The 24,152-nt window shown below is 33.0% G+C and overlaps 3 protein-coding genes across 3 annotated transcripts in view; 1 reads left to right on the plus strand and 2 right to left on the minus strand.

Moving 5' to 3' along the window:
* The window catches only part of LOC111394248, a 5,090-nt gene extending 4,288 nt beyond the window's left edge, over nt 1-802 (minus strand). The window contains exon 1 of the mRNA XM_023020005.1: nt 596-802. Within this exon, the coding sequence (XP_022875773.1) occupies nt 596-802 (207 nt within the window). The remainder of the gene's footprint in view (nt 1-595) is intronic.
* Nucleotides 803-14,130: 13,328 nt separating this feature from the next.
* On the plus strand, nt 14,131-17,169 carry LOC111394250 (uncharacterized mitochondrial protein AtMg00810-like). Its single transcript, XM_023020006.1, has 3 exons — nt 14,131-14,904; nt 16,150-16,272; nt 16,987-17,169. Exons 1-3 carry the CDS (start codon nt 14,131-14,133, stop codon nt 17,167-17,169), a joined length of 1,080 nt encoding a protein of 359 aa, XP_022875774.1.
* A 130-nt stretch (nt 17,170-17,299) lies between these two features.
* LOC111394251 lies at nt 17,300-20,107 on the minus strand. The gene is made up of 2 exons (XM_023020007.1): nt 20,071-20,107; nt 17,300-18,588 (listed from the first exon to the last, which is right to left on the minus strand). Exons 1-2 carry the CDS (start codon nt 20,105-20,107, stop codon nt 17,300-17,302), a joined length of 1,326 nt encoding a protein of 441 aa, XP_022875775.1.
* Between the last annotated feature and the right edge of the window lie 4,045 nt (nt 20,108-24,152).

Here is a 24,152-nt window from a genome sequence, read left to right on the forward strand (position 1 = left end):
TATATATATCTTATTTAATATTTCATTTTTTAAAATTAATTTAGTAACACTTGTTTTTAAATGCTTATTTTAATATTTTAATTATTTTTCTAACACTTAATTTAGTTTTTTAATTTTAATGAATGTTTAAATACTAATTTTAATTCTTTACGCATAATGCTTATTTCATATTTACAAATTTATTTTAATTGCTTTTCAAAAAATAAATTTTTTTGCTAATTTACTTTTCAAATTTAATTGCTTATTTTTATTATTTTACAAATGTTTAAATATTTTTTTCAATTCTTTAGATATATTCATTATTTAATATTATATTATTTCTTTTAATTTTTTTACTATTACTTAATATAAAATAATTAATTAATCTAAATTAGCAACTAATAAATATTTCGATAAATAATATAACATTTACATCTTATATTTACTAATAATTTTAAATACATAATAAACATTCAAATTAAGCAACTCAAATAAATAATTACATATTAGATAACACAATAAGTCATTAATAATTATTTAATTAACTTCAATAATTACCGAAAAAAAAAGAAAAAAAAAGACGGCCCAGTCAACTGGGTCAACTGGGCCGACCGGCCCAGCTTCCCAGTTGACTGGGCGCCCCAGTTGGGCAGAGGCGCCCAGTCAACTGGGCAACCCAGTTGACTGGGAAAGGGCGCCCAGACGGCGTGCCCAGTCGCCATTTTCGTCCGTCTGCCACATTCCGGTCGAGGAGATCGTCGGAAAACTCCATTTCCGGCGATCTCCACTCCTTCCCAAGTAATAACAACCCAAAATTCCACATTTACACAAGGATTTCTCAAGAAATATGTATAAAATCATACTTTTTTCCAAAAATAAAAATATAAACATGGTTTTTTTTTGTATAAATTTCTTACCTTCTTCAGAGGGATTTTGGCCAAGTGGGTCTCCTGTTTTTCCTTATTTGTCGGTGACTGGGTCGACTGTGCTACAGTATTTTCCCGTCTCCTTCGGCTCTGCTTCGTTTTCAAGTGAGGGTAAAATTGGGATTCTCTTCATTTTTTTTGGTTTTCACTGTTTTTTATAATTTTGCCTTCTTTTTTTTTTCATTGGTCAAAGGCCAGTTTGGAAAATTGGCCGGGTCAACCGGCCAACAGCCACTAATTCCTCCATTTTAGCCCGGGGGGGTTTGGCCCATTAGCTTGATTAGATAATGTATTTGGTTAAATGGCATTTGATTAATAATTAAAATAAATAGAAAAATGTAATTACTTGGCAAAATGTGAAAATTCTACTTTAGTGGTAAATTTAATATCTTCCAATTTTTCACTTCATCCCGTCATTTCTCCTCCACATTCCTAAGTTTTTTTTTTTTTTTTTTTAAAGATAACATCTTCTTCAATTTTAAGTCCTCAAAATTACAATAACCTATTTCTTTTCTTCAATCACCATTCTGGCTCTCGTAAAATTATGTTTTTTTTTTATATGCTTTGCTTATTTTGGATATTTTTTGAGTATTTGAACAAGAGTTTGGTTATCATATCATTTACATTTGAAGAAAGAAGAAAGATACTCTTACAAATCACATCTATGTTGTATTTTTATTATTAAATGTAGTATTAAATAATATTTAGTTGATATTGTTTTTCTATTTAGTGTGCTTTTTGTGTTATCTGCAACCATTGGAGTTAATAATACTCCAACTGCTATCTGAAATATAGAACACTACTCCAACCGTTATCTGTAAAATAAAACGACACTATAATCGTTATTTGCTATAATTTGACTCTAATAATAGACTCACTAACGTATATATCACAAAAGATTCATTAGTCACAAAGAACGATTGAAATGACATAAATCATATATTATTGAGTTGGAAAAAATATAAGTCATCACAATTATATATGTCGATTAAGTTACTGGACATATCTATAAACTTTTGTAAGTGTCATGCACATACTACAATATAAATAAGTTTTGCTCATTATTTTTTAGGGAACGAGTGGACCGTGATTGTTTATACTCGTATTTATACACGTAACAGTACATATGTCGTTTTCATGTTCAGCAATGACACTTGTGTCATTCAGAAATTCACCTATATCTAATTTTTTCAACAAAACAATATTTAATAATGGACTCCCTAACATATGTAACATAGAAAGTTTGACAATATCATAAATAACGTAAATTAGTTCCACTATTGGTTCTCAATGCATAGATAAGACGTAGCTTTTTTACTCGTGTTTACACATATAGCCCTTGTTTTAGCCTCATTTTTCATCAAAATGCATTCTTGAACAGTAATTTGCTCTAATTTTAACCACACGTTATTCAATAAAATAATATTACACGCAAATTTAAATTTTTTTTTATTTTTTAGCCACATATTTTCCATCATAAAACTATTACGAAACTCTTTTTTTTAAAAAAAAAAAAGAAAAAGAAAAAGTGGGGACTCAAGCAACTCCCATAATGGCACAATGGTCGTTTTCATATTAATAACGACATTTGTGGTGCTCTATTGATTTTTTTCTACATTTTTGTTAATATCTTTTAAGTCAAATGAAAACAGTACAACTTAGAATGTTCAATTCTAAATGTCGTTGTATTGGAAACAAATGAAAATAAAGGAAAAATCAACAGAGCAGCTCAAGTGTCGTTACTGATTATAAAACAACACTTGTGTCATTCTATCTATGAACACAAGTTTAAGCAGCTACAACTCTTCCATGCATTGAGAAATAATAAGTTGAACTCATTTAAGTTGTAAGGTTGACAAGAAATAAAAAAAAAAATGAGAAATATGCTCAATACGTGTATTTTATTGAGAATAATAGAATCACTTGTGTTTTCATCAACTTTATATCAAATAATCTATGTCATTTCAATCGTTTTTTGTCACGTGATCTACTTTTCTTACATACTTTAGGGTTTTAATGCTTGAAGATGAAAGGTAATTTAGAACGACACTTACGCTGTTATTGAGATGGAAAATTCTAAGAGAATGGCAACAGTGCTGTTTAGAGGATGAAAATGTCATTAAGAGCGGTACTTTTGCCTTATTGAAATGAAAAATTCTAAAAGAAGGACACAAGTGTCGTTATCGAAATACAGCTTATCCATGAGAACGTCACTTGTGTGTACCTATGAAGAAAACATCACTTGTAGTTCTATCTATAAATATGAGTATAAGCAGCCACAACCCATCTAGATCTCGAAAACCAATAAGTTACATTCCTTTCGATTGCAAGATGAACATGTCATTTACAAAAGTTAATAAATGTGCTCATTAATTATATTTCTAATATATCAATACATTGACTTGTGATTTTATCAACTCGATATTATATAATTTATATCAATTCAATTGCTCTTTTATCACGTGATCCACCTTTTTGACTTTCTTAAGTTAGAGGATTCAATGTTTGAGGTCGTTGAGTTGGAAAAGAAGCAAAATATTTAAAAAATCAACAAAACGGTACAAGAGCTGTTAAACAACACTTGCGTCGTTCTGTCTATAAACACGAGTATACATAACTACGACTCATCCATGCCCCGAGAACTAATGAGTTGTACTCATTTCAGCTGCAAAATGAACATGTTGTTTTTAAAAGTTGAGAGATGTACTCATTTTGGCTGCACAAGTGACGTTTTAACGATATATAAACTCATTCATGGTAATAGGATAAGAGAAGTTAGGGGATCCAATACACCTGGTCGTTGCGGTGAAAATGAAGCAAATTATCGGAGAAATCAACAGAATGACATAAGTGCCATTAGACGACACTTGTGTCGTTCTCTCTATAAACAAAAGTATAAGCAAGCATGACCCGTTCGAATCTCAATAATCGATAAGTGAAATCATTTATATGGCAAGATGGACATGTCATTTATAAAATTTGAAAGATATGCTGATTATTAACAAATGTAGATCATGACTTGTGATATCACTAACTCGATATCATATAATCTATATCAATTCTACCAATATTTGTTACATATCTAACTTTTTCGACTTTCTTAAATTAGGGTGTCCAATTGTTGAGATTGTTGCGGAGGAAAAGAAGCAAAAATTGGACAAATCATCATGACGGCACAAGTGCCGTTAAATGTCACTTGTGCCATTCTATCTATAAACAAGAGTATAAGCAGCCACGGCCCATCTGAATCCTAATAATCGATAAGCTGAACTCATTTAAGTTACAAGATAGATATGCCGTTTACAAAATTTGAAAGGTTGCACATTAATTAATTTTCTGACAAATGTAGATAATGACTTCTGATTTTACCAACTCGATATCATATAATTTCTGTCAAGTCTATCGTTATTTGTCACATAATCAACATTCCGACTTTCTTAAGTTAGGGATTCTAATGCTTGATGTCGTTATGGTAAAAAAGAAGTAAAATATTGAAAAAATTATCATAATGGCACAAGCGTCGTTAAACGACACGTGTGCCGTTTAGTTTATAAACATGAGTATGAGCACCCACAACCCATCTGAGCCTCAATAATATATAAATTGAACTCATTTAAGTTATAAGATGAACATGACATTCACAAAATTTGAGAGATGCTCATTAATTATATTTTCTAACAAATGTAGATAATGCCTTGTGATTTTTTCAACTCAATATCATACAATTTATGTCAATTCCATTGATATTTGTCACATAACTAACATTTTCAACTGACTTAAGTTAGGGAATCCAATGCTTGAGGTCGTTATGGTGAAAACAAAGTAAAATATTGGAGAAATCAACATAACGACACGTGTGCCGTTTAGTCTATAAACATGAGTATGAGCACCCACGACCCATCCAAACCTCGATAATCGATAAATTGAATTCATTTAAGTTACAAGATGAACATGAAGTTCACAAATTTTGAGAAATGCTCATTAATTATATTTTCTAACGAATATAAATAATGTCTTGTAATTTTTCCAACTCGTTATCATACAATCTATGTCAATTCTACCTATATTTGTCACATAACTAACATTTTTGAATTTCTTAAGTTAGAGAATCCAATACTTGAGGTCGTTATGGTGAAAACAAAGAAAATATTGGAGAAATCAATATAACGACAAAAGTGCCGTTAAACAACACGTGTGCCGTTCTGTTTATAAACACGAGTATGAGCACCCACGACCCGTTCGAGCTTCAATGATCAATAAGTTAAACTTATTTAAATTGCAAGATGGACATGACGTTTACAAAATTTGAGAGATATGCTCATATTTTCTAAAGAATATAGATAATGCCTTATGATTTTTTCAACTTGATATCATATCATTTATGTCAATTCTACTAATATTTGTCACATAACTAACATCTCCAACTTTCTTAAGTTAGGGAGTCCAACATTTGAGGTCGTTACGGTGAAAATGAAGCAAAATACTGGAGAAATCAACATAACGACAAAAGTGTCGTTAAACAATACGTGTGTCGTTCTGTCTATAAATACGAGTATGAGTGCCCATTACTTATCCGAGCCTTAATAATCAATAAGTTGAACTCGTTTAAGTTGCAAGATAAGCATGACATTTATAAAATTTGAAAGATGCTCATTAATTATATTTTCTAACAAATATAGATAATGTCTTATGATTCCTCCAACTTGATGTCGTACAATCTATGTCAATTCTATTGATATTTGTCATATAACTAACATTTTCTACTTTCTTAAGTTAACGAGTCCAATGCTTGATGTTGTTTCTATGAAAATGAGCAAAATAATAGAGAAATAAACATAATGGCACAGGTGCTGTTAAACGACACGTGTGTCGTTCTGTCTATGAGCACGAGTATGAGTACTCACGACCCATTCCAGCTTTGATAATTGATAATTTAAACTCATTTAAGTTGTAAGATGGACATGACATTTACAAAATTTGAGAGATATGCTCGTTACTTAGTCAACATGAAAAAAGAAAACAGTACAAGTGTCATTACTATTATGAAAACTGCACAACTGTCATTATGTATATAAACACAATATGAATAATTGATACCATGTATACTTTGAAATTAGTTGCTATTAAATCAATAATATTTAATTTTTTAAGATCATTTTTATATTTTTTGGTGAAATATTTAAAACGACACCAATGTTGTTTTATAATAACAAAATAAAAGTATATCTGCCGTTATGATTTCATCAATCTTAAGACAATGACAAAATCAATCTTTTCAAACATTATAAATAGTTTGCATTTCAAAATGATAAAATCAGAACATCATAATACCACCATTATTTTTCAATATTACAAAAGAAGCACATCATAAACTACAAAAACTAGCAGATTTGTCGTTTTGTTTTCATCGTTCATATCTCTCGCTGAGTGGTACATGATCCCTACAAGTGATGTGGTTATGCCCAGTTTTCAAACACCTATTACACTTACGGTTGTACTGTTGCTTTACATAGACAATAACAACTGTAGTGTCGTTCTACACTACAGATAACAACTAGAGTATCGTTATCATCCAATAGTTGTGGACAGCCAAAATACACCAAATGTTAAAAAAAAAAAATCAACTAAAGTAGCATTTCATACTATATTCAACAATAAAAGTACTAATGTACATGACGTTTCTAAAGTTACATTTCTTTTTTCTTCAAATATAGAAGAGATTTCTATGTAAATGGTATAAAAATCAAATTTTTTATTCAAATGCTCAAAAAATTGAAGAAGAAGGGTGAAGTAATAGATAACAAAAATTTACAGTAGCAAGTACAGAGAGAGCAAGTCAATAATTTTTGGAGATGAAATGAGGAATTTGAATAGATTGAAAGGGGTATTTGAGTCTTTTTCATGGTGAGGGCATTTTGGACTTTTGATATTATTTGTTTATTATATTTTGTAATTAAAGGCTATAATACAAACAAACATTGAAATATAATTATTTAACCAAATACATTGTTTGAATGAGCTTTTTAACAAACTCTCCCAACAAAATATTACCAAATTCTTCACTGTTGATGGGATGATCACGTGCACAATTGGGGACCATGACAAGATAAATAATTGCATTAAGCAGTTATTATTTTTGTATTATTTTAAATTGACCCCTCGTCAATTTAAAATAACTTTTTTTTCGATCACTACACTTTATTCCCAGAACATTTAATATTCATTAGTCCAAAAATTAACTTTAACAGATCATTTTATTGACTAAGCCTTAAAATAGCACTACACATTATATATATATTGACCCTATACTTTGGAATTTTTTTCCAACAATCTCCCACTAAACCATACCATACATGTAATATTACAAAGGTACTCAGCTTTATGAGCTCAAAATTATGCTATCATTATTTAGGGTATTTCCTAATAACTTTGCCCATCAGTTAAATTGATGTATGATCAAAGTAATTTTTGTCACATTTAGCGTGACTAAATCCATCAATGGTCACGTACAACCATACAACCAAATGACATAGATCAATCACGAGAGTGTATCATGAAAATTACATGTTATATGATCCAAACATGTCTATTTTCAATTGGTCAAACCTTATTTCTTAAGTGAGATCAATACTGAACGTAATAACAGAGTGGAATGACCCGAATACTTCATTTCTACACGAAAAAATATCAAAATACACAAATATGTAAACATAAAGCAACGAGAATATAAACTACCATTAAAATATGATACCCTCAATAAATACAACACTTATATGAGTAGTGTGCTCATGAAAGATCTTGGGTGGCAATCACTTAGTAAGTGGATCCGCAATCATGAAATTTGTTTCAATGTACTCTATGGAAATCTGTTCACTCTGTACTCTTTCCTTTATAACTTAAAATTTAATGTCAATGTGTTTTGACTTAGATGGGCTCCTGTTATTATTGGAATACAGAATTGCTGAGTTATTGTCATAATATAACTTTAGTGGTCTTTCTAAACCATTCAGAATGCACAGCCTAGTGACAAAATTTCGCAGCTATATTCCATGATTAGATGCCTCATAACATGCTAAAAACTCTGTTGTCATGGTAGAAGAAGTTATGAGTGTTTACTTGGCACTCTTTCAGGAAATAGCTCCTCCAGCTAACAGATAGATATAGTCTGATGTGGATCTCTTACTGTCTTAGCATCCAGGAAAATCAGAATCGAAATACCCTGTGATCTCTAACTGATCCGACCTGCTATATGTGAGCATGTAATCATTTGTTCTCTTTAAATACCTCATAACCCTTTTGGCTGTCTTCCAATGATCCATCCCAGTGTTGTTTAAATATCTGTCTAACAATCCATCAATGAATGCTATGTTTGGACGTGTACAAACTTGAACATACATTAGACTCCCAATAGCTGATGCATCGAGAATCTTCAGCATTTCCTTAACTTCAAGGTTATTTTTTGGGCATTGTTTGAGACTAAATTTGTCTCCCTTAGCGACATGGGTGTCACCTGGTTTACAGTTTTACATGTCAAACCTCTTAAATACTTTATCGATATTGCTACTTTGTGATGTTCCAAGAATACCTCGAGACCGATCCTAATGTATATGAATCTCTAATACAAAAGAGCCGTCACCAAGATCTTTCATCTCAAAATTTATTGATAAAAATCTCTTGATTTTGTGCAACATGCCTATATCATTAATGGCAAGCAGTATGTCATCAACATACAAAACCAGAAAAAATATGTTTACTCCCACTGAACTTGTGATACACACAATCATCAACGACATTCATCTTAAAACAAAATGAAATAATTACTTGCCGAAATTTGTGGTACTATTGACGGGAAGCTTGCTTGTGGATGGATTTCTTTAATTTGCAAACCACATTCTTCGGGTCTCCTAACACAAAGTTTTCTGGTTTACCATATAGATCATCTCATCAATGTTGCCATTGAGAAATGCCGTCTTAACATCTATCTGACGTAACTCAAGGCCAAAGTATGCAACAAATGCCATAATTGTCCTAAAAGAGTTTTTCGTTGAAATTGGAAAGAAAGTCTCTTTGAAGTCGATGCCTTCCTTTTGGGTAAAGCTTTTAGCCACAAGATGAGCCTTATATCTTTCCACATTATCATTTGAATCCCTCTTGATTTTAAAAATCTATTTGCAACTAATGTGCTTCAAACCTTCGAGTAACGGGACAAGATCCCAAACTTTATTATCTTGTATAGACTTATACTCCTCATTCATTGCATCAATCCACTTTTAAGAGTTAGAACCCTACATGGCGTGATGGAAATCAATTGGATCATCTTCTACCAATCCATTATTTTCCTTATGATCTTGGAGAAATACTATAAAATCATTCGGAATAGCACTTTCCCTTTTTCTCTCTCTCGTGGATCTGCTTAATGGTATTGGTTCTTGAAATTGTTGAGTTTGTACTTCTAAAATAGTTATCTCATTTTAGATGGGAAGTTCTTCAACATTGTCTTGTTAAGATTTTGGATATACTTCTTTATCAATAATAGGTATAGAAACCTGTATATTGTTAGAAGCACAATAGGAATTGAAATCGATTCTTCCTCAAAAACAATGTCTTTAACCTTATTTCTCCCCCACAAACTCAACATCCTCAAAAAATGTTGTAGTTCTCATTTCAAAAATTGACTTAAGTGTGAAATCATAAAATTTATAGTCCCTAGATTGCTCATAATAACTAATAAAATAGCTGCTAACTATTTTGGAGTCCAATTTCTTTTCATGTGGCCTATAAGGTCTAGCCTCAACTGGACATCCCCAAATGTAAAAATGTTTTAGACTAGGCTTTCTACTTGTCCAAAGTTCATAAGGTGTTTTAGAAGCAGCTTTAGTCGGTACTCTGTTCAGAATATAAGTTGAGGTCTTTAATGCCTCTCCCCAGAGTGATTTTGGTAACTTGGAATGACTAATCATATTCCTTACCATGTATTTAAGAGTCCTATTTCATATTTTAGCTACCCATTCATGCTAGGCGATCCTACCATGGTGTATTGTGGTACAATTCAATATTCCTCTAGGAATTTAAGAAATGGTCCTGGATATTGTTCACCAGAACCGTTATATCTGTCGTAGTACTTACCACCACGGTTAGACCTAACGCTCTTTATCCTTTTGTTGAGTTTATTCTCAACCTTAGTTTTGAAAGCTTTGATCACTTCTAGTGACTCAAATTTTTCATGGATGAGATATAGGTACCTATAACAAGAGTAATCGTCTATGAATAATATAAAATACTGTTGATCATTCCAAAAAGTTGTAGGAAATGGTCCACAAATATTCGTGTATCAATTCTAAGACATCTGAAGTTCTGTAAACACCTAATCTCCTTGTTTTAGTCTGTTTTCCCTTGATACAATCAATACATACATCAAAATTCGTAATGTCAATGAATCCAAAATACCATTTGACACAAGTTGTTTAACTCTAGTTTTTGAGATGTGGCCTAAGCGCTTGTGCTATAATTTTGCTGAATTCTCTTTATTTAATTTGCGTTTAGTACCAAGTGATTCCACATGTAAGATCTCATTATATGATGCAATAATATCGAGCAAATATAGGTTGTTAGATGTAGATAATGAACCAGTACCAATAACATTGGAATTTAATGAAAGACTAAACTGATTGTTTCCAAATGAACAATAGTATCCAGATTTGTCCAACGAAGAAACAGAAATCAAATTTCGTCTAAAAGACGGTATAATAAAAGTGTCTTTCAAATCCAAATAATAACCAATTTCTAATAACAACCTAAAAGTGCCTATTATATCAACTTCCATCGATTTGTCATCACCCACATAGATGTATCTTTCACCATTATTTGCCTTTCAGTAGCTCAGGTAGCCCTGCATAGAAACATTTATGTGAGTAGCAGCACTAGAATCTAACCACCAAATGTTTCTAGGTATTGAACTTAAATTATCCTCAGAACAGACCAAAGTAAGAATTGTACCTTTCTTTGCACGCCATGCGTGATATTTGGTACAGTCATTCTGCACATGTCCAGTCTTATTGCAAAAGAACAAGTTCCTTTGGCTTCATTCCGGTTTTTTTTTTTTTTGGTGGTTTAGGACCCTTAGGAGTAGCTTCATATTCTTTTTTCTTTTTCTTGCCCTTATCCTTAGAAGTGCTTGCCAAGTGAACACTTTCAGTTCTTTTTTGCTCCAACCTTTCTTCCTCTTGCACATAATATGAAATGAGCTCATTTAGAGATCATTTCTCCTTCTGGCAGTTATAACTGACCTTAAATTGATTGAACTGTGCAGGAAACAAGATCAATACCAAATGTACGAGCAAGTCATCAGTCAACTTAAGCTTTAGCCCTTTAAGTTTATAAGCAATGTGAGACATCTCCATGATGTGTTCCCTTATGTTTCCCTTGCCTTTATACTTCATTGAAATCGAGTTTTGCAAAAGCGTGCTTGTTTCATCCTTATCATTTTTCGCAAAATGCTTCTCAATTTCGATGAGAAACTCCTTGACATTAGTTATCCCTTTAGATACTACACCTCTAAAGGCTTTCGAAATGTCGAGCTTAATGATCATTAGACTCATGTGATTTGAGTAATCCCACTTCTTAGAGTTCCACGGGTTCCTCAATCCGAAGCGTAAGGTCTGAATCCATGCAACCAAGAACAATCAATATGTTCTCTTTTCAATCCTTGAAGTTTGTCCCATTCAGCATGATAATAGAATTAACATTGGCAGATATAGTAGTAGGAAATGAATTAGCTGTACAGAAAACAAAAATAAATAAATAATCATGCTCATATGCACATTTAATGATCAGTAAATTCAAATAATGGTAAGCCCTATCTCAAGGTGCCTAGTGCAACAGTAATATCAGGTCTTTGGTAGTAATATTAATTGCAAGTGATACTTTTGATTTAGTGTTCAAACATTGACAATAACTCTTGTTAAATGATAAACCCATCTTTGGATTGATTTATTATTCACATGGAAACATTATAATTGTCACACATTCACCACCACAAGTGTGTATGTAATTCTGTCAAATTTTAACCTTCATTTGGGTCGGCTAATACCCACGTGAACAAGCACACATATGACATCTAAACATCCCCAATAAACCAATCTACACAAGAGAGGTCACTTTGGTGAGATATTGTTTCAATTAGTTTATTTAAAATTCTAAATAACCTTAATTTATCATGAATGATTTACCAAATTATTTGAATTTGATTGTCCCATAGAATTAAATCTCAATCATGCCTCTTAAAAGAATGTTTAGTACCGAAATTTGTAAAAGAGAATCACTAATTTTGCATCATAGATATCTTTTGAAACTTTAACTTTAGGGACCTAGGAGTTAATAATTCAAAACTTTAGTGTCAAATTTTGAAAAATTTAAAACTTTGGGGGCAATGCATGTAAAGTTTTTGACAAAAAGAAAAATATTTGTGTGGCAAATATTGAAATGAAGAACAAGACATTTCCTCTTATGATGCCACTAAATGAGAATTGTGCACTCAAGGCAAGAGACGAAGATTTGGCGTATTTGTGGCATTTACGATATGGTCATCTTCATGAAAGAGGCCTTCGTTTACTCCAAATGAAAAACATGGTGACGGGACTTCCTAACATCCAACACATAGACAAAATGTGCGAAGGATGCATCTATGGGAAATTGCACAAGTTGTCGTTTCCAAAAACTTCATGGAGAACGAAAGCACCACTTGAGCTTGTGCACTCGGATATTTGTGGGCCAATGCAAACTCCCACTTTTGGAAACAAGAGATATTTTATTCTCTTTGTTGATGACTTCACAAGAATGATATGGGTTTTCTTCCTCAGTCAAAAATCTGAGGCATATTCCACATTTCTTCAATTCAAAGCTCAAGCAGAAAGGCAAAGTGGTTTTTTGATAAAAACTTTAAGGACCGATCATGGAGGTGAATATCTCTATAATCCTTTCATGGAATATTGCAGAAAAAATGGCATTAAAAGATAATTAACTGTGAGTCGAACTCCGCAACAAAACGGCGTGGCCGAAAGAAAAAATCGCACAATTGTTGAAATGGCAAGAAGCATGCTAAAGGGCAAAGGACTTCCAAATCTGTATTGGGCAGAAGCTGTAAATACGGCAGTATACATTCTCAATCGGTCTCCAACAAAGGCTGTACGGAATAAAACTCCATACGAAGCTTGGAACAAAAAGAAGCCAATGGTTGATCACTTCAAAATATTTGGCAGAAATTTGACGAGAAAGGACAAAAACTTGTCTTTGTTGGATATAGTGATGAATCTAAAGGATATCGGTTATTAGATCCAACTACAAACAAAATTACAGTTTCACGAGACGTTGTTTTTGATGAAGCTGCATCTTGGGATTGGAAAGGGAAAGAAGTTGTGGACCAGACACCATACCATTTTGTTGATCCATTAACATTTCAAGCAGGTCCGTCACAAGTTGGAAATTTAGAGCATAATCCAAACCCTACTCCAAGAAGTGAGGAAGAATCTGATCCAGAAAGCCCTCCAAGAAAGACACGTTCACTACAAGACATATATGAGTCATGTGAACTTGGGTTGTTCTCTAGTGAACCACAATCATTTGAAGAAGCCTCAAAAGAAGTATGTTGGACAAAAGCCATGAATGAAGAAATGTCCACAATCGAGAAAAACAAAACTTGGAAGCTTGTTGCCTTGCCAGAAGGGAAGAAAATCATTGGACTCAAGTGGGTCTATAAAATAAAATACAATGAAGATGGGTCGATCCAAAAGCACAAAGCACGTCTTGTTGCAAAAGGGTATTCTCAACAGCCCGAAATTGATTACACTGAAACATATGCTCCGGTTGCAAGAATGGAGACAATTCGTACTGTTTTGGCACTGGCAGCTCAATTGGAGGTATGTGTTTATCAACTTGATGTAAAATCGGCATTCTTAAATGGTGAAATTCAAGAAGAAGTTTATGTCGAGCAACCCGAAGGATTTGAAATCAAAGGACAAGAAGGAAAAGTCTATCGTTTATACAAGGCACTTTATGGTTTAAAGCAAGCGCCGCGAGCATGGAATAGCAAAATCAATAGCTATTTCATCAAAATGGATTCAATCGAAGCACGAGTGAATCATCTCTATATGTCAATAATCTTGGAAGAGACTTTCTTGTAGTATGTCTTTATGTGGATGATCTTCTATACTTTGGTACAAGTAAAAGCATGGTGGAAGAATTCAAGAAAAAGATGATGAGAGACTTTGAGATGAGTGACTTGGGTCAAATGAAATACTTTCTTGGCATCCAAGTCAAACAAAGCCCGGGAAGAATTTTTTTATCTCAAGAGAAGTATATTGATGATCTTCTAGAAAAATCCAGCATGAACCAGTGCAAGCCAGTCTCTACTCCAATGGGGCCGAATGAAAAATTCCAAGTCAATGATGATGCTGAAAAAGTAGATGCTACACTCTACCGAAAGTTAATTGGTTCACTCATCTACCTCAACACAAGGCCGGATATCACTCAATCAGTGAGTTTACTTTCCAGGTTCATGAATGAACCAAGCAAGAATCACTTTACGGCGGCAAAAAGAATTTTGAGATACCTTAAAGGTACAAAAAATCAAGGCATTGAGTTCAAAAAGGAAAATAACTTCAACCTTGTTGGCTACACTGACAGTGATTGGGCAGGCTCACTTGTTGACCGCAAAAGTACATCGGGCTACATCTTTTGTCTTGGAACAAATATTATTTCATGGAGTTCGAGGAAGCAAAGGTCTATAGCACTATCTTCTGCAGAAGCGGAATACATTGCAGCTGCGGATGCCGCTTGTGAAGCAGTTTGGCTTAGAAGAATTCTAAAAGACTTGATGATTGAACAACAAGAGCCAACAACAATACATTGCGACAATATGTCAGCAATTGCTATGACAAAAAATCCAGTTTTTCATGCCAGATCGAAGCATATTGAACTACGTCATCACTTCATTCGAGATTTGGTAAGTCGAGAAGAAATTTGCATGGAATTTATCAACACAAATAATCAGCCAGCAGACATTTTAACAAAGGCAGTCACATTTGACAAGTTCGACAAGATCAAGGAAAAACTCAAGATTACAAATTAAGAGGGGGTGTTAAATGTGGCATTAATTTGTAATCTTAGGAAATAAGGTTACATGCACTTGTAGAAAATGTATCAGGAAAATACATGATGCAAATTCATGAATTATTATGTGTCCATTTATATTCCCATGTCTCTAGAGTTATCCATGTGGTCCTATAAATAGAGGTTATTCTTGTAGTCTCATTGTAAGAAAAAAAAAAGAAGAAAACATTATTGAGTGTGCTGTAGCAACTCAAAAACTATCAATAAAAATTCAAGTTTTTCTTCAACACTTCGTTTCCGCACTAACAGATCTCACACTGGGCAAAATCGGAACTGGAATTTCTCTTCTTCAATTTGCCAAAAAAATTTCCAAACTAGTGCTACTCAATTTTTCCTCTTAAATGTTGGCGCATTTCCATCCATTTTCCCCGTTTTCCTTGAAGAAAAGCCTTTCTCTCTCCTTCACGTGTAGCTAGTATTTCCCTCCCAAAAGCACAAGAAAAGCCTCTCTCTCTCTCTCTCTCTCTCTCTCTCTCTCTCTCTCTCTCACGTGCAGCTCTTGTTTCCCTCCTAAAATTGCCTTCATGGATAAATTCAAAATCCTGTCAATTGGGTGTCATTGACCCTATTTGATAAGATTAATCCAAAAATGTATTCTGCATTTTGCCAAAATGGCTCCCAAACATGAGCATAATTTCAGTCGATGCTATTTATTTCTGTTAAAGAGAGAGAGAGAAGGAAATATGAAAATGTTACTTAAAAATAAGTTTAAGCAACTTTCAAGATGAGCCAAAAATGTATGTATCCGAGCATACAAGTCTGAACTGTCGCCATTAAGAAGTTTACATTTTTTGCAAAATACATAGAGAAAGTTAAGTAGAGAGATTTTTGACTAAGCGTCTCTTCCTCTGCAATGACTTCGCCCGATTCCATTACACTGACCGTTGAACACTCAACCCGTAATAATAATAGGGTATATACTCGAACAAATCAATATTACCAGGAAAAACTCTCTTTAATTCTCCACTTGCATGCTCAATTTTCGCAAATAATTGACATAATTATTGTTTTAATGTCCATTTTTTCCCTTTTGCTAAGGAATTGCCTTTTCTTTGACTCGTGATTTTAACTTCTTCAGATTGATTTGGGATCGGGTTTTGGATTAGGGTTTCGATTTATTGTGGTTAAGGTTGACTTTTTATGTAGGTTTTGTGGTGGTCGGTGGTTGTTTAGCAGTAGTTTGTTGGAAAAAATTCCCAACGTATAGAGCCACACGTGTATGTATATTAAAATGTGTTGTGCTATTTTAAGGTTTAGTTAATAAAGTGATTCGTTAAAGTCAATTTTTGGACTATTGGGTACTAAATGTCGTGGGAATAAAGTGTAGAGATCGGGAAAAAATTATTTTGAATTGATGAGAAGCCAATTTGAAATAACATAAAGATAATAATGCAGTTATTTATCGTGGGGTCATGGTCCCCAATTATAAGTGATTTTCATATATCTCTGCATCTCCATCAACAGAGAAGAATTTCCAAGGAAATTACGTAACAATTGAAATATCATAACCCGTTCAAAACACTCACGTTCATGGATCAATTTCCGCTCACACTTTTAATCTTCTCTTTGATTTCTACATGGAGGATTTATGTATTTTTTGTGAAAGGATTTGTTAATATTTTGGTTCCTTTCAATTACTACAAGTGGTATCAGAGCACTCTATTGTTGAATCTTTGAGAAATTACAAGAATTAGGGTTCTAATAGTTTTGAATTTTGGGTTATTTGATCTTCTATCATATGATTATATAAGATTTACTTCTTGCAATATTTTCAGAGTTTTCAGATTTGAAAATTTGGATCTAGTTTTTTGTTGAATTTGAAAATTCTTTGGTATGTTGTTTATGGTTATCTTCCTAGATTTGGATTAGAAATTTTGGAAATTCGATTTTATGTTTTTTTTCATTAAAGTTTTAGAAAATAATTGAAAATCCAGATCTGGCTGGCTGTGCAGTCATTGCCTGGAACAGCCGACCATCGGCACCATTAGAGAGGAAGAAAAAGAGGGATTTGGATGAATTTGGGGGTGGGGGCTTCACGTGTAAATTGAATAACTTGAAGCCCCTGCTTGCAATTAGGGTTAGGGTTATAATTTTATGATTTAAGTTCCTAATGTTTAAAGTTCATCCAAGTTGAACCTTTAAAGTTTTGGGTTTAATAATTCAATCCCTAAAGCTTGAAAATTATTTAATTTGGGCCATTAAGGTTTTGAATTTTACAATTAAAACCCTCAGTGTTTATAATTAATTAAAACATCATCAAAGTGGACAGAGAAGTCACTTTGAATAAGTTGTCCAACACTTAGGAGATTATGAGAAAGATTGGGAACATAAAGAACATCTGTGATGAGTTTCTTGTTACCTTCTTTAATTTGGACAGCAATGGTGCCTTTTCCTACCGCATCTCTACATGTTCCATCGCCAAGAATTACTTGTGAAGTAATATTTGGATTAAGGTCCACAAAGATGTCGCGATTCCCCGTCATGTGATTGCTACAACCGCTATCCAAATACCAAGGGCTTTGAGCTCCATTTTCATAATTTTGAGAATAAAACAGAATTTCCTTTTCATTCTCTTGAGAAAAGTTTGCTGCACTTTTTCTTTCTGTCATCTCTTTATTTTGAAACCAACAATCCCTTTGAGAATGATTGGGGATCTTGCACCTTTTGCATCTAAAGTAGCACTCCTTTGATTCATGATTCATTTTTTTGCAAATTATGCAAGTTGGATTGTTACCACCAGAAATTTGTGTTTGCTCGCCTTTCCATTTGCTTTGCTTGTCACCCTTCTTCCAATAGCTATCTTTTTGTTTTGTTTGATTTGAGCCTCTGTTGTGTTCTCCATAGTTGTTCGATCCTCCTTTTGATGTTTGCTTTGATTGGAAAGCTTGTTCGGTAGTGGATTGGTTACTCGAACGATTGATCCTTTGCTCATGGGCAAGAAGTGACCCGGTTAACTCATAAATGGTCATTTTGGACAAGTCTTTCGATTCTTCAATTGCGGCTGCAACATGGTCAAACTTTGGAGGAAGGCATCTTAACATTTTCTCCACGACTCTTTTATCTGTAATTGTGTCACCACAGCTTTTGATTTGATTTACTGTCTCGGCTACTCGTGAAGAAAAAACACGAACCGATTCTCGTTCTTCCATTTGGAGATTATCAAAGTCTCTCCATAAGGATTGAAGTTTCAAGGCGATCGTTTTCTCCGTTCCTTGAAATTCTTGCATCAATATTTCCCAAGCATCTTTGGCTTTTTTAACACCAAAGATACGAGGGAAAATTGATTTCCCGACTCCTTGTTGAATATAGCGGAGAGCCATTGCATCTTTTCTTTTAAATTCTTTTTGCAATTTTTCGTAATCTTCATTGTCTTCGGATGGTTCTTCGTACTCCTCATCGTCAATGACATCCCAAAGATCTAAGGAGATGAAGAAAGTTTGCATTTGGATGCTCCAGTATTCAAAATGCTCGCCTTCGAAGATTGGGACTTGACTGGAAGAATATGTAAACAACGAAGCTGTTTGTAAGAAAGCCATGAAAAAATGCAATCACAAGTTATGGCTCTGATACCAAATTTGTTAGTGCGGAAACGAAGTGTTGAAGAAAAACTTGAATTTTTATTGATAGTTTTTGAGTTGCTACAGCACACTCAATAATGTTTTCTTCTTTTTTTTTTTCTTACAATGAGACTACAAGAATGACCTCTATTTATAGGACCACATGGATAACTCTAGAGACATGGGAATATAAATGGACACCTAATAATTCATGAATTTGCATCATGTATTTTCCTGATACATTTTCTTCAAGTGCATGTAACCTTATTTCCTAAGATTACAAATTAATGCCACATTTAACACCCCAATTTAGCTACACGTCCGGCAATGACTCCGAAAATTGATTTCTTGGTCTTGTTTCCTGTCACCAACATTCCAAACATTCCAAGAAAGGAATGCATATCTTTTTTAGTTTTTCTTGTATAAAATCTCCTTTATACAGCCAACAGCCTCTCCAGTTCTCGTCTTTGGAATCACCCACCATCACCATGCATATCTTGCATTGAATGTTATTTTCAATTTTTCTTTAGAGGCATCTTTTTTTTTAATCATTCAGAAGTAAGTGAAGTTTTGCTTTATCATATGCATGTTTCTTGACTAGGATGGAAACATATCCAGATTTAACAAGATCACGACACTGACTCGAGAATTTAATTTTCTGGTTTTATTTGATATATTGAACAATTTATTGTAATTCTACAATTGGCAACATTGTAAATACGCCGGAGGCAATGAGTAGCATAATTTCAAGTGAAACTTGATCTATCCTCTTCCCCCAAAGACAAGTGTAATTGAGACATATGTAATTGAGCTACGAATCAACAAATTCTCCCATATTTTATCATTTTTAGAACACAAAAAAATTGACCAAACTAAATCATTTGCATTTTCAGAGGGCGCTCACTATCCAAAAATCTAGTCTTTTAATAATTTCTTATCAAGGCAACCATTCCGAACATTGTTATCACCCATCCTCCCCAGAAGAAGAAAATTCCAGACTTGAAATGACAGAGCATATCAATAAGTATGAAGTAGGCAGTCACTTAAACACATTAATATTCATGAATTTTATTCTCAATGAACTAGGCTAAAATTCCCAATGAACTAGGCTAAAAATTGATAAATATTGATTCTCAATGAATTAGGTTAAACATTGATTCTCAGTGAATTAGGCTAAAATAAATATTGAAGATACTTGCGGGAAAAAAAAATCGAAAATAAATATTGATTCTCAATGAACTAGACTAAAATTCTCAATGAACTAGGCTAAATAAATATTGATTCTCAATGAACAAGACTAAAATAAATATCGAAGATACATGTGAAAAAAAAAAAATATCAGAAGTAAACATTGATTCTCAACGATCTAGGATAAAATTCTCCAACAAAAATGACAAAATTTCAACTCCTACAGGTCAATAAATCTGGTGCTATTTAGCTACCGGCCAGAGATGCTCTAGCATGAGGCGGCGAAACCATGGATGCAAGAGTACTCGGACTGGAGGCAAGAATGTCGACTGAGGTGCGTCCGGAGATCCAAAATCTTCAAATGGCGAAAAGTAGTAGATGGAAGTGCTGTCGGAGGAACGGTGTTCTTCCGATTTCCATACAGCCGGAGATGGTGTGGTGTGGGTAGAGGTTTTGAAGGTGTGGATTTTGTTTTCGCCGAAACGTATTCTGTGGGTGGTGGGTTTCCATTTGGGGAAAGCAATTCTATTGGGTTTTTTAAGTTTCTAATTTTTTTTACCTTATTATTATTATTATTGTATTATTTTTAATGACACGTAAGCCGAAAAATGGCCTGGAACTAGATTGTCTGTGTAGCACGATTGTACATTTTTTTACTGTTTCAGCAAATAGTTGGGACCCAAACAAACTGTAATTATTGACAGCTGTGATGTTGCACATATTGCGAATTACCGAAATTGCTCTATCTTAAAAGAAGAATGATTTTATTTTATTTTGTGTAGGGCACATTGGTAATATTTCTGTAATCCAGTCAAAATGTAAGGCTCCTTAGACAAGTTTCGTATAACGGCTAGAATTTTTCTAAAAATATGATACAAAATGCTGCCAAACAAGGGCTATATTACAATGCATTATTGTGGCTCATCTAGCCAAACAATAGGATGAACGAGACAATCAATTCTAATATCCTACTAAACTCTCGTTTGGACTTCACTTTAATGAGATTTTGGGAAAAATGTATTTTGAAATAATAATTTTTGTAATAATTTTTGAAGAATGTAAGGTTAAAAAGTAAGAAAAAAATTTAAATTTACTTATAATATTAAAGAATGCGTGATTGAAAATAAATTTTTTTAAAAATATATATATTTTTTATTTAATAGAGCGCAAACAAGGGTAAGAAATAGCTCTTCAGCAACATGGACTTGTGGATCATTTGAAAGTTGTGAACGAGACAATCAATTTCTGATATCCTACTAAGCTCTCGTTTGGACTTCACTTTAATGAGATTTTGGGAAAAAATGTATTTTGAAATAGTAATTTTTGAAGAATGCATGGTTAAAAAGTAAGAAATTTTTTTAAATTTACTTGTAATATTAAAGAATACGAGATTAAAAATAATTTTTTTTAAAATTTAATAGAGCTCAAACGAGGGTAAGAAATAGCTCTTCAGCAGCATGGATTTGTGGATTATGATTAGCTTGCATGGCATTAATGCTATATGACTCCATCTCAAAGCAATCATGTTCAAGGCACGAAAAAATTTAGTCCCTCAAAAATAGCAAGGCACTTTCCAATAATTGGTTATACCAGACCTCGAGTGGATTTGGATAAGGCGGCTTTCATTTTTCTCTCGTGATTTCTGCAAACAATTCCAACCCCAAAAAAATTTCCGTTCGTTTTTAGCAACATCCACATTTTTTTCTGGTGGTGTTTTTGTGCTTTGATCTTATAATTCTATAACATTATTGTGATGAAATATTCTTGATTGCTTGAGTAAAGAGCCTTCACAAATGCTATGGCCTTGTTATGCAGTATCTATGCAATCACTACTAGACGGAATTGAAAAGTATTATGCATAAAATTTAACCCTTTTTTCTTATTTAACTAAGTCTATCTAGTCACGTCGAATACTATCTACCGAACATGCACTTAAAAAAGAGCTAGGTTGAAACTTGAATCTCTTACAAATAGAGTGAAGATATAAGTTTTCAAGAATAAATAAGCAAGTGATTCCTCAATTGTGGCAATTCTAATTAATTTTTTTATGCTTTCACTATTCAATACGTAAAAGGAACAAGTAATGAATGGGAGGTGTGTGGCCAAGAGTTAGTGCCCCTTCCATATCAACAATATTGGTCAAACAAAGAGACATCTTATTAGTTGAAATTTGTTGCTGTAGGAATTGGTTCAAATAATTAATCAAAAATTGGAAAATGAAAAGTTGTATAAAAGTGGAAAATGAAAAGGTGTGACTACGTGTCAATTTCGACCAAATATTCGGACTTGATCTGATGGTCAAATTACAAAAGTAAATAGACCAACTTATTCTACTCGTCGAGTAGATCATCGTGATATATTTGGAATCTCGAAACCAATTCTGGATGAATGAGAAATTACAGACCAAAGTTGGAAGAAATAAAGTGTTGCAACTTTTCGAAAGGATGCCGGCTTTGGCCAAGTGTTGCAACTTTTTGAAATGATGCATATTTTGGCCCACACTACTTCATTTGCACACTTTCTACATTTATAAATACATGGTTTTGGGTACATCAATTGTATTGAGCATTCATTCTCCTTTTGCAATTCTCTCCTTTCTAATTTCATAGCATTTTCATTCATTTCATTGGTAGAGAGGGAATTCCATTCGAGTTCGCTTGCGGAAGTCATTTGGAGTGCTCCTATGGCTTGACGTGGTCGTTGTATCTTGGGAGATGATTGTTGAAAAACCGTTAGCACTGATGTGGGGCAAATTCATCTTAAGGAAAGAGTTATACTCGCCTCGGCCAATCGCATCACTTACATCTAATTTTTTCTGATTTCATTTCTACTTGATTTTAGAAAATGATTAATTTTATTTTTATGGTTCATGCAATGTTCGATATGAAGAGTCACATGTTTTAATTCAAGAATGGAAATAGTCAAATTCGATAATCATTGGTTAGTTTCTCAAACTCCATTTCGGTAAGTCGAAACCTTGTTTCGATTTCGTGATCATAAACGGTATATTTTTTGTGAATATAATATGCACATAATTGGTGTATTCTCCAACAATATTAAGATGAATTTTCTTATGCATATTATATATTATTTGTAATCGAAATCAAGATACTGCATGAATAAAATCATAAGATAGAATTTGGACGTATCATGATTCTGGTAAATGTGTTCTATTACAACATTTTAATTAGAGAAATTCATGTGTAATGAATCTGTATATTATAATAGAATCGATAGTGATTCTATAACTTGGAATCATTCATTTATATGTTGAATTCATTACAATATATTTCAAGTTGATTTGTGGACAAACAATCTGATATTATTCAATCCTGCACCATATAATGTAGACTCTGGTTTTGACCCATTAGAAGAAATTCTAATATTCAGATATTAGAGTGGAAAATCTCAAATTAGTGCACCAAATTATATGATAATTAGTTGTGAAATTCATAATACATATGATATTCATGAACCGGTGCATACATGTTTGTGTATTGTATTTGTTGGTAGTCTCATCTATGAGTTTTATTTGTTGGCACTCTTTTAATCCAAAGTGTATCTATATTAAAAGATAATTTGTGTCAGAAGTTGCCTAAGGAATTTTGATTGGGAAGGTTGGTAAAATCTTGTTAACTGTTTGTAAACAAATAGTATGCATGCTATATGGGAAAATGTATCTTTCCAAATTAAAAACAGTTTTTAATTTCTGAAATAGTGTAATCCGTTTGAATTGTGTAGCATGAAATATCTGTCCAGATAGTATATAAATATAAATTGATTTGTAAAGTCAAATTGCACATGGACATTGTGAATTTTATATGATAACCATTGCGTTCCTTCATGTTTAAACTGCCTCAATTCAAAGTTATCAAGAAGTAAATTTACTAAACCTGCAAAAGATGCATGTTGGGATAATTTTAATTGTTCAAAGCATGTTGACTTTGACTTTGTCAAAATCTAGTAATGCTGAAATTTATAGTTTGTGCAGAATTCCTTACTTTTAGTTTATACGTATATCATCCCAATAACTTTTGTTCTCTCACTATGGCAAATCATTATGCGTTTGAGTATATTACTTGCATGAGAAGACATATTTTAACTGATAAATATGTTCATAATGGTAATAACATGAGTATGTATTTATTTTAAGTAGCCAACTTTGTTGGGTATCTATATGATAATCATGTGAAGCGGATTAGTGTATTCATTTGATGAATCCATGCAAGCGTTTGGATTTTGTATAGACCTTTTTGGTTAAAATGGTCTAGTTGGTTAAATTTTCATATCTTGTTGAAATTATACTAACTTTGATTAATGTTGATAGCCTCATTTA

Source organism: Olea europaea, chromosome 5 (assembly GCF_002742605.1).
Source record: "Olea europaea var. sylvestris chromosome 5, O_europaea_v1, whole genome shotgun sequence".
Lineage (NCBI taxonomy): Eukaryota > Viridiplantae > Streptophyta > Magnoliopsida > Lamiales > Oleaceae > Olea > Olea europaea.

Coding starts and splice junctions, on each gene's coding strand:
- LOC111394251 (XM_023020007.1), bottom strand. CDS start 20,107: ATGGTTTCGCCGCCTCATGCTAGAGCATCTCTGGCCG. Junction 18,589..20,070: donor TGCTAGAGCATCTCTGGCCG/GTAGCTAAATAG, acceptor TCTTACAAACAG/CTTCGTTGTTTACATATTCT.
- LOC111394250 (XM_023020006.1), top strand. CDS start 14,131: ATGGTGGAAGAATTCAAGAAAAAGATGATGAGAGACTTTGAGATGAGT. Junction 14,905..16,149: donor ATCACTTCATTCGAGATTTG/GTAAGTCGAGAA, acceptor TAACTTCTTCAG/ATTGATTTGGGATCGGGTTT. Junction 16,273..16,986: donor TGTTGGAAAAAATTCCCAAC/GTATAGAGCCAC, acceptor TTAAAGTTTTAG/AAAATAATTGAAAATCCAGA.